Source organism: Pteropus alecto, unplaced genomic scaffold, assembly GCF_000325575.1.
Source record: "Pteropus alecto unplaced genomic scaffold, ASM32557v1 scaffold125, whole genome shotgun sequence".
NCBI lineage: Eukaryota > Metazoa > Chordata > Mammalia > Chiroptera > Pteropodidae > Pteropus > Pteropus alecto.
The window spans coordinates 713,625-725,017 of NW_006436888.1; the positions used below are offsets into that span (position 1 = coordinate 713,625).

Consider the following 11,393-nt stretch of genomic DNA (forward strand, 5'->3'; position numbering starts at 1 on the left):
AAATGAAGCGGAGAGTCAGCTGGCTGGGTTACATCGTGTCTGACTTGTAAGAGGTTTGGATTTATTTCCTGTGCGATGCTGTCTTAGTCTGTTTGGGCTACTATAACAAAATATCACAGACTTGGTGGCTTATAAACAACAGACATTTATTTCTCACAGTTCTGGAGGTGAGAAGTTCAAGATCATGGCTCCAGCATGTTCAAGTCTGGTGAGGCCCCTTGTCCAGGTTGCAGATTTCCAGCTTCTTGTTGTGTCCTTACATGGCGAAGGGGATGAGGGAGCTTCCCTGCAGTCCCTTTTATAAGGGCACTAATGTCATTCATGAGGACTCCACCCTCATGACCACAGCACCTCTCAGAAGCCCCACCTCCTAACACCATCACATTGGGAATTAGGTTTCAACATATGAATTTGGAGAAACACAGGCATTCAGTCTATGGTATATGATAAACCACTGGAAGGTTCCAAGTCGGAGGGCACCATGAATGATTTATGTTTACAAGGATTCCTCTGGCTACAATGGGGAGATCAGACAGTGAGTGGGGCCAATCTGAAGATCAGATAGGAGGCTTAGCCAGTTTTCCAGATGAGACGTAGCCTTGTATAGAGAGGTGGCAGGGGACAAGGAGAGAAATGAGTGAATTCAGGATGAGTTTTGAGAGACAAGTCATCAAGCCGTGGAATTGGATGTGGGGAGATGAAGGAAAGAGATGAATCAAAGATAACAGCTAAATGCTTGACCCAGCCAGCTGGTTGAAAACGGTACCGTTTCCTGAGAAAGGGGAAGGAGCATGTTCTGGACGAGAAAATCAAAAGTTGGGCGTCAGCCACATGAACTTGGAGATACATATCAGATAGTCAGCGGGAGAGGCGAGTAACAATAGGGATGAGTGTCTGAGTCTGGAATTCCAGACACGTTAGGGAGTCAGACATTTGAGAGTCAAGCTGGAAATTAGTTGAATGGTCATCCAGGTCCTGACTTGGCCAGAGGCAAAGAGGCTGTGATGAGAGCAAGGGCACAGAGCCACTGCTTAATCCCCAGCCCGGTGTGTCTGGAGCTTGGAGTTTTTGTAGGAATGGCTTCCGACTCCCCGCACATTCGAATGGCCTGGGAGAGGCACAAAGGGCTCAGTGAGGTCACATTTCTCCGGCACTGGAAGGGAGGAGAAGCCCACGTCACTCTGATCCAGCAGAGCTGGGTGAGGACCCTTGCTGGTGATGGGGCCTCCCAGCCCTCCCTCCTCTGGCTCCTCGGGCCTCTGCTTCTCCACGGCAGACATAATGCTCTGTGTTCACCACTCCATTTCCTGTTCCAAGGTACATACGAAGACGACTTCCCAACCTCTCTTGCACTTAGGTTAGGGCCACATGACTATTTCTGGCCAGATGATCTACGCCACCAGTAGACTTAGCCTTTAAAAGCATCCCGTGTCATTATATGAATTTCCTATTGAGGCTATAACAAATTTCCACAAACTTAGTGACTTAAAACAATGCAAATTAATTTTCTTAGACTCCTAGCAGTTAGAAGTCTGAAATGAATCTGCTGGTGCTAAACGCGTCGGCTAGGCCAGTTTCTTCTGGAGGCTGTAGGAGAGGATCTGCTTCGTGGCCTCTTTCAGCTTCTGGGTGTGGCCTACCCTCCCTGGCTCTGGTCCCCTCTTTGCATCACCCCAATCTCTTGCTTTTATCATCACATCTCCTTTTCATCGCCTTCTTGTTTCACTCCAAGGACTCTCGTGATTACGTTGGGCCCACGTGTATAATACAGATGGTTTTCCCCTCTCAAGATCCTTAAATTAATGGCATCAGCAAAATCACTTTGGCCACATAAGGTGACTTCACAGATTCTGAGGACTGGAAAGTGGACATCTTTGGAGGGCCATTATTCTGTCTACTATAGGGATCCTCCAGCTCCATCTGCCCCTGCCTTGGAGATTCTAGAGACTACATGTTCCAGTTGGTATAGCTACAAGAGGGAAGATGACTGCCCAAACTGCCTCGGGCGTTTTTCATAGCCCCAAATACATTTGTACTGTGTCAAGGCAACAAGACTCTAGGGTTAATGTGTTACTGCAGCATAGCCTATCCCGTCTAGACTAGTACAATCTTCATGGGGCCTCCTCGGTCACTCTCAGGTTTTGGCCACAGCTCAGAGAGGCCCCTTCCAGGGACACTTAGTCCTTCCCTCTGAGCTAGTGACTGAATGGCGTGGGGATCTTCTAGTGGCTGAGTAGAAAGCTCTGTAACCTCTACCACTGACTTATGTGTGTGTTGGACCTTGATTGAAGCTTTAACTGTGCTAGCATGGTTTGGGGCTTTTCATGAGCTTTGATGATCTACCCTAAGAGATTTAAATATCAGATAGCCGCTGCCCTTTTAACAAACACCCGTGGAAGAGACCAACCCACAGCCTGGAGGTTAGCCCAGTCGACCTATCCCCTGATGTACAGCCGCCCAATGAGCCCAGACTGGATCAGCTTTCCCACTTCATCCTGAACAGAAACATAATCATAACTGCTTATTGTTGCAAGCCACTGACGTGTGGGTTGATTCGTTATGCAGCATTGTTATGGCAACAGCTTACCTTGGATTTCCTGAGAGCTTCTGGCAACTTCCCACAGCTGGTTGTTAGGATTTGGGTCGGAGCTGCACCTCCACCCCTCATCCATCTCCTTCGTCACCCCTCCCCCCCCCATACCTGTCCCATTGCTGGACGCCAGCAGGCAGCCAGGTGCTGCTATAGAACGAATGGAGAATACAGAGCCACAGACAGAGGTGGGGAAAATCGTTCTGTTTGTTTTAATTAAACCGACTGAAGAAGCCAAGACACAGACAGAAAGAGACTAAGAACAAGACTGGAAATATTTTAGAAAAGAAATGAAAAGCGATCGCAGAGGTGTCAGTGCCGGATGGAGAGGTGGGAGCAGGAGCTGGGCCTTCACGTCAGCTCCAGGACCACTGTCAGGGCGAGCACCAAGGTGAGCCGGACGCCAGCGGGGCCAGAAGCGGAACCTGTGTCAGCAGCAGGGAGCAAGGTCAGAGCCTGCAGAGCCACCGTGTTGCTTGCTGATGGGCACGGCGGGGTGTGGAGCCTGGGAACAGCAGAGCTTCAAACCCCAGCAAACAGTCTGAACTTTAGCATCGGGAGGCACTGGGTTCAAATCCCAGCTCTGCCACCTGTCCCACATAACTGTGTGTCATCCGTTCTTTGCCCTGGGCCTGCTGGGTGGAGGTCAGGCTCTCTAGTGGCCATCAGGACCCTCCAGCGGGGACCAGGAGTGGAGGCCTCCATTGTGAACTGTGAGATTGGCTCCGTGTGGGTCGCGGAGGGCTGGCTGGCCTGACGGCAGTGTTTGGGTCTCATAGGGTGGTACCCAGGTCAAGGGACAGCCTGGGGAGGGCAGTACGAAGGGCTGCAGCAGAGGCATCTGTCAGTGTTCCCACCTGCCCTATAGAGTGGTCCAAAGCCCTAGAACACAACCCCATGATCAATGCTGGACACATTTTCTTGGGGCCAGGGCAGCTGAACTGTCTGAGCTAGGAGCACTAGAGTCGCCGTGGACGGTGGTGGGGACATGCTTGGTCCCTGACAATTCTCAGTGCTGCTTTGGGGTGCTGAGCCCCCTTTATTGTCTCAGTGCCCACTCCTAACCACCTCTGACTCAGACTCTTTGGAACCAGAGGACAATTGCCTGAGGCTTGGGGGAAGGGCAAGGGTAGGCAAATGGGTGATCTGGGGACCAGAACTTCCTGGAGCCTTGACAGTCACTCACTTTTAGGCAAGAAGATCTGAGGTGGAGACTTACCATTGGAATCCTCCGTTCCTCTTGGAATATTTGGGTTTTCTGTTGGAAAGAACAGAAGGAGGGAGGGATGGCGTTCAGTACGCAGTAAGGGGCTCCCCCTTTTCCAGCGCCTGCTGTGTGGTGTCATGGGCACCGTCTCAGCACGGCCACACAGCCTCCGTGGGCTGAGCAGTGTCGGCCCCATTGTACAGATGGAGAAACTGAGGGGGTGAAGCAGTTGGCCCAAGGCTGCCCTGCTGCTAAGCGGTGGATCTGGGACTTGAACCCAGAGCTCTCTGGTTTTAGCTGCTCAACTATAATGCCTCACTGTGGGGCACCCTCTCAGAGTGAATTTAGGGGACTCAGGCCTTTGCTGCTCTCTCCTCCTCCTCCCTGGGATGGTGCTGGCCAGGCCTTGTCCCCTGGGAAGCCCTGACCGCCAGTCAGTCGGATGCAGCGTACCGAACACGATGAGCCGGGTGTGTGTGTCGGTGGAGCCCAGCGGGTTCTGGGCCGTGCAGCGGTACATGGAGCCATTGAGCTCGGCAGGCACCCGCTCCAGCACCAGCTCCTTCCCGTCAAACTCTGTGCTGCCGTCCAGGAGGCGGCTCCCGACCCGCGTCCACGTGAACATGGGCTCAGGGAAGACTTCATTCTGTTGGCCAGAGCAGGGGAGAGTTGGGTCACAGGTGGAACCATTCTGCCAGAGCGAGAAGGGGACAGAGGCCTGGCCTGGCCAGGGCTGGCAGCGCATTCTCCTCTGATGGGTTGGGCGAGACTGCCTGAAACGCCAGACAGAAAAGGGCTGGAGAGCGTGTCAAGGTCTATGAGCTATGTCTGCTCCAAGTTCTAGATATGTGAGCAAAAACACATACCCTTCTTGCCCTTCCTCCTAGAACCCAATTCTGGTAGCCTGAGACCCACGGTCTGGGCTAGGGGGTCAAGTGAAGGGTCTCAGAGCACGCTGCCAGGGATGCTGGTGCGACTCGGTGCCACTCCCACCTCCCACCGCCCTCCCAGATGCTCAGAGAGAGGCCGACCTGAAATCCGTGGACCAGGATCCTCACTGTGTCCCCGACCCGGGCTCTGCTGGGCGTCATCACGATTTTGGGTCCTTTGGGAGCACCTGTAGGGAGAGGAAGCTTATGTATGTGAGGGGACGGGGGACTGAGCAAGGGAAGGAAGGGCAGGGGAAAAGGAAGAGAACGTTGCAGTCCAGCAGTCAGCATCCTCGGGGTCAGTGGCTGCTGAGGCTGGAGCTCCGAGGCATTCGCTCCATCACTGGACTCTCCTGCATTCATTCTCACTCCTTTCCTGAGCCCCTGTCATGATGCTGGGACCTGGAGATTCAGCAGTGTACAGAATATGGTCTCCGCCCTGTGAGGTTCACCCTCGGTGGGAATGGAAGACGAGCACAAGCCAGTGTGACAAGGGTCTGATCGGTGGAGTTTTTCTGGAACCTCTAGGTGGGGGATGGGTAGAGGTGGGCAAAGTGTGGGGGGACCATCTCCTTCCTTGGGCCTCTGTCCTTCCTGCCTCTTTTCCTCACGCCCTTGTATGGTCTCTTTAAAATTCCCTTCCATCTCCGAGTTTGGGAGACCAGATGCCCAAGGCCGTCGCTGTCATGAGAACTGAAAATACCAGGATGGAAGAGCCACTGGGGTCACTGGGTCCATCCTTTCAGATTTCAGATTGAGAAACCGAGGCCCATGGACAACAAAGGGGCCTGTCCAAGGTCACCACAGAGACCATTCCCCCCATTTCCCAACTTTCAGGCCAGGACACTTTCCCTCAGAGTCATTCAGGCGTTCACTCGCTCATTCTTTTTCAACAAGTAATTATTGAGCTGACCATATGCCAGGCCTTGGGGCAGGGCTGGGGACACAGTGGTGAACAAGACCGAGCGTCTGAGAACTCAGAGCTCATGCTTTAGTAGGGAGACATTTGATAGGCAAACAAGGGCATAGACGAGAAACTATAGGAGAGCGTCACATTATGCAGAGTCAGACCCAAGGAGGTGACATTTCAGCTGAGACGTGAAGCTTGTGAGGAGGGAACAGCCAGGGCATGGCATTGAGGCAGCAGGTCAGGGGGTGATGAGAGTGGGGGCTGGGGACAGATCCTGCAGCACTTCCTGGGCTGGAGGAAGGTCTTAGGGTTTTGGTAGGAGTGCTGTGCTCTGTGCCACTCTCTGTGGACATCTCCCAGGGGTGGGAGCAGGATAAAAGTTTTGTTCCCAGGCCTTGGGCCTGGCCTGGGACTTCCCCCATCTGCCCTTGCCTGCTCCCCTAGCCTCTCCTCCCACTCAAACGCTGAGCAGAAATTAGAGCAGCCGGCAGATGCGGGTGGTCTCCCAGGCACTGCCAAGTTCATTCTCTGAGAAGGAGACCAAAGGACTATTAATTAAACCACAAGCAAGACATCTGAAGTGCCACGTGGGGCTGAGGGAGCCATCAGTGGGGAACGCTGGGCCTGCTTTGAGTTGGGGAACAGCGGGGAAGGTGAGGGTGGTTTTCATGGCTGCATCCGTTAAGAGCAAGAAAGGAGAGCCAGCCTGGGACACAGAGAGCCAGTTCTAACCTGTTTTGTGTGCCCTTGGACAAGTCACTTCACCTGGCTTTCCCCAAATACAAAATGAGAACAATGATAACAACCCATGCCTAACTGCCACCTTGGTTGTTAGGAATATCAAGAGATGGAAAGTTGAGGGCTAACATTTGACGAGCATGTACTAAGTGCCAGACCCTGCTCACACCTTGTGCACGATCTCATTGAACCTTCCAACATTTGAGATTGTCCCCATAAGGTCACAAAGGGCTCGAGCTACTTTCTCACCTTCTTTATTAACATTCAAGTTCTGTGTAGGTCAGTTTGCAGGTGGAAGGAACTGCACAGGGTAGTGTGGCCCTGGGTTATTTTTGTCTGGTCTTTTGTCCGGCTGGGGCGGCACTGTGCTGCTGCAGCCAGCAGAGGGCGCAGAAGGGCATCCTTGTCTCTTAGATGAGGGTACCCCTCCCTGAAGACAAAGTCGGACACCTTTCCTACTTCCTTCAGGCTCAGGCCTGGGCACATTGACCCCGAGGGGAGAAGGATTTGACATTTATCAGGTGCCTAAAATGCACTAAACCCCGTTTTAGGGCGGTCACACCCATCCTAGTGCATATGAGGCAGGTTACCATGAAGCCCATTCCGCAGGCTATAAAAATGGCCCTAGGGAGGGCAGTAGTTTGCCCAAAGTGACACAGAAAGGAAGTAGCGGAAGCAGGACAGGACTCGACGGCACACAGGTCTTCAGAGGGAAGCCAGGAGCCCAGGGGTGGAGGAGAGGGAGAGCTGATGCCTTCTCCCACCTGGGCAGCCAGACCCTCTCCCCCGCCACCTGAGCTGCGGTTCCTGGAGGCTCCTGTGTAGAGCTGACCCTTAGGGGTAGAGGGGGGCAGGCGAGGGGTCTGCTCTTCCCTCATTTCTCTAAGCTTGATCCTTGAGCAGCTGCTGACGGACAAGGGCCTTTGCAGCAGATGGCCCCCGCACTCACTCCCGCCCTCACTGCTGCGTCAAGATGTTCCATCCGGAAGCCAGGCCAGTCGCTGTCACCCTCGCACTTCTGCCACCACCCTGAAACTCATTAGCAGCTGCGGACCCCGAAATCCTGGCCCCCACTGCCTGCTCCTAGGATACACACTGAGAGTACCTGAAGGCATGTTCTCAGCCCAGAGGCTCTCACTACTCCCCACCCCTGGACAGATAGAAAGAGAGGAGTCCAGAGACCCAGGATTGAGGCCCAGCCTTCTACCCTCTGGACGCATGACTTGGATGAGTCAATTTAACTTGTTGGTCCTCAGTTTTCACACCTAAAAATGGGCAGAATAAGCTACCACCCTGTTTGATGAGTTGCTCTGAAAATGGTAATGGGGAGAGATATGAGACAGTGATGGGAAATGTAAAGTGCTGTCTACCTGCTCAAGAGAATGCAAATGATCCTGGTTACGTAAGCTGCCCGCTTTCCCTCTGTGGAGCGTTCTGCCAAAAATAGACTTGTGAAATCCCATGGAAAAGATTCTCTAGGCTTTCCCCAGGATTTCTGGATGTTCACTAAAACCATCACATACCCACCCACCCATCCGTCCATCCATCCATCCGCCTACCCACTCATCCATCCATCCATCCATCCGCCTACCCACTCGTCCAACCATCCATCTATTTATCCATCCACTCATTTATTCATCCATCCATCCATCCATCCGTCCGTCCATCCATCCATCCATCCATCCATCCATCCATCCATCCATCCATTCATCCATCATCTACTCATACCCACCTACTCACTCATCCATCCATCCATCCATTCATCCATCCATCTACTCATCCATCCATCCATCTACTAATCCATCCATCCATCCACGCATCTCACCCCCACCTCCCACCTCTCCATCTATCCATCTAGCACCCATACACCTACCAATCCACTCACCAGCCCATTCATTCATCTAGTTTTTTATTCATTGATCACTATGTAGGGCAATGTTGAGGATACAATGATGAATGATAATGGTAACTTATATTTACTGAGTGCTTACTCTGTCACTGTGTTAAGCACATTGTATTCACAGCCCTAATTAATTTTCACAACAATGCAGAAAAGTATTAATTAATTGTTATTAAACAAGCATTTATTAAGTAACACATTAAGGATTGTTCTGAGCCCTGTATCATGTAAACATGGCAGGTAAGGATCCTGTCCTCATGTAACTTAAATTCCAGTGGAGGATCCACGAAATGAGGAAATATATAATATACTTGTAGGTGAAAATAAATACAATGTCAGAAAACAAAGCAAGGTAAGTTGCTGATGGGTCCAGGAGGAAGAGCCTGTTTGAGACACGGTAGAAGATTTGAGTAGAAGATTTGAGCAGAGATCTTAATGAAGGAGAGATTGAGAATATTGGGGTAAAATTCCGGGCAAAAAGGAAACAAAGCCAAAGTCACAGAGGAGGAGCTGAACTGGATGTATTCAAGGAAGATTAAGGAGGACCCCGTGGCTGGAGCGGACGGAGCGGAGGTGAATGATAAATGAACACCACCGAGGTTTAGTTTTATATGTGATGCCAGTCACACAGGGAAACGCACTGTTCTTAAGTACACAATTTGATGAATCTTAATAACTAGGATGCCTATGTAACTACCATCCCAGTCAAACTCTAACACATTCCCGTCCCTCCAAAAGCTTCCCTTATGCCTCCCTTCAGCCAATTTCCACTTTCCATAGGTAAACATGGTTTTGATTGACATCTCCCTCAGAGATTTGCTTTACGTTCTAGAAGTTCACATAAGTGGAATTATCAGTATGCACCCTTTGCCGTCTGGCTTCTTCCACTCAGTATGGTTTGAGTTGCATCTACGTTGTCGGTGTATCGGTTCGTTCATTCATTTGGATTAATGCGAAGTAGTTCACTGTACGAAAATATCACAATTCTTTTCGTCTACTTTCCTAATTATAGACTCTGGGGCTACTTACAGTTTTCGTAGTTGTTATGAGTGAAGCTGCTCTGAACACTCACGTCTGAGTCTTCGTAGATCTATGTTTTCATTTCTCTTGGGTAAATACTTAGGAGCGAAATTGCTGGGTCATAGAATTGGGGTAGCTCTACCTTTGCAAGAAACTGCCAGTTTTCCAAGCAGCCACGCTGCTCCACACTCCCACCAGATGCGCATGGGGGTTCTGAGTGTTCGACATTCGTGCCAACATTTGGTATTGTCCATCTTTTTGATTTTAGCCACTCTAAGTGCTTGTGAAATGGTATCTCAGTGAGGTTTTAGTCTTATTTCCCTGATGGCTAATGGTAATATGCACCTTTCTATTATAGTTATTGGCCACTTATAGATCTTGCTTTTTTAGATAATCAAGTTGCCTTGTCATTATCGATCGATAGGAGTTGTTTTTATATTCTGGACACACATCCTTTATTGTATATCTGTATTTAGAATATTTCCTCTTAGTCTATAGTTTGCCTTTTCATGTTCTTAAAATTGCCTTCTTATGAGCAGCCTTGAATTTTGATTAAGTCCAATTCATCAACTTTCAAATTTTCATTTAATGCTTTTTGTGACCTCTTTAAGAAATCTTTGCCTACCCCGACGTCACGAAGACAAATTTGTATGTTTTGTTCTAGAAGATTTATGATGCTGGGTTTTACATTTAGGTCTATGATTTCTCTCAAATTAATTCTGTGTGTATGCGAAGTAAGGGTCCAGGTTAATTTTTTCCTTATGCTTCTCCAGTTGTTCCAGGGTCATTTGTTAAAAAGACTTCTTTATCCCCATTGAACGGCCTGGACTCTTTTGTCAAAAATCAATCGAGTCTATATGTGAGGGCCTATTTCTATATGTGAGGATCTATTCTGCTCTATCAATCTGTCCACCTTTAGAGAATTTTGGGTGGTTGTGTATCTGAGTCATGATCTGATTTATATTTTAAATGGATCGATCAGGGTGAAGAATAGAAGAGGGACCCGTGGAAACAAGGCACCGTGTGGCAGCTACTGTAGCCATCCAGGTGTGCACTGATGGCATTTGGGTTAGGTGATCATAGAGGAAACCACAACAAGTGGCAGGTGTGGGACAGCTTCTGAGGTTGAGCTGCCAGGTCTTGGTGACGGCTTGGACACGGGGTATGAGAAAAGAGTGAGAAAAGTGGGTGACTCCAAAGGTTCTTGCTACAGAGGGGTGTCCTCCCATGTTCTATGAGTTCTTGACCCCAAGCTGGCAAAGCTTCCTGACCTTGACCCCACAAGCCTCAGCCCTGCCACGTCAATGACCCTTACCTAGGAACTCTCGCCTGAGCTCATGGGTCTCTTCTTTGATCCAGAAAACCTCCTTGTCACCTCCTATGCCCCTGACTGTGACCAAGAAAGTCTTTCCTGACCTTTCCGTGACCTGACTCAGCAAGGTCCTTCCCCGAAGGACCCCGACTCTTCCTTCCTTCATTTCCCTAGCAGCCCGCCCTGCGCCTTCCTGTCCTGTTTTCAGTCTCGAAAACCTCCCATGTTCTCTGATGCTGACCCATATTCTTGATTCTGCTGCGACCACCCGTGTTCCCTACCCTATTTGGTGAACTCCCCTGGCTTCCCTCCCATGTTCTCCGACCCAGCTCAGCAAACTTCCAGAAGAGCCCCGACTCTGTGCCTCACCCCGCCTCCAGTTTGCTTCATCTCCTCCCCATCTGCACAGTGGCCAGCAGCCCAGGGACCTTAGTGTAAGGCTCCCACCCCCCAGCTCTGCCGGGGGCCTGCAGAAGGGCACCCACCAAGCCTTACCCAGCGTGACCTCTGCCTGCATGGGCATCGACAGCGCGGGGTGCTTGACCTCACAGCTGAAGAGGGCCTCGTTGTCGATCTGCGGGTTGAGCGTCCAGGTGAGCAGGGCGCGCACCTCCACGGTGCCGTCGCTGCCGGGGTTGTGGCTGTGGCGCAGGAAGTAGACGGGCTCGGCGCTGTGGACCCAGCGGGGGAACTCGCGGCTCACCACTGTCTCTGGGACGTTCTCAGTGGTCGGCTGGAAGAGGATGCTGGGGTCCGGGGTCAGGCCGTGGGCAGGGTGCTCCGTGGA

The 11,393-nt window shown here is 51.0% G+C and overlaps 1 protein-coding gene across 1 annotated transcript in view; it reads right to left on the bottom strand.

Annotated features, from left to right (window-relative positions):
• Positions 1–2,941: 2,941 nt before the first annotated feature.
• The window catches only part of IGSF21 (immunoglobin superfamily member 21), a 226,856-nt gene continuing 218,404 nt past the window's right edge, over positions 2,942–11,393 (bottom strand). The window contains 6 exon segments of the mRNA XM_006914306.1: positions 2,942–3,015; positions 3,810–3,848; positions 4,251–4,443; positions 4,829–4,914; positions 11,102–11,391; position 11,393. The exon segment at position 11,393 is cut by the window's right edge and continues 166 nt beyond it. Of these exon segments, the coding sequence (XP_006914368.1) occupies positions 2,942–3,015; positions 3,810–3,848; positions 4,251–4,443; positions 4,829–4,914; positions 11,102–11,391; position 11,393 (683 nt within the window).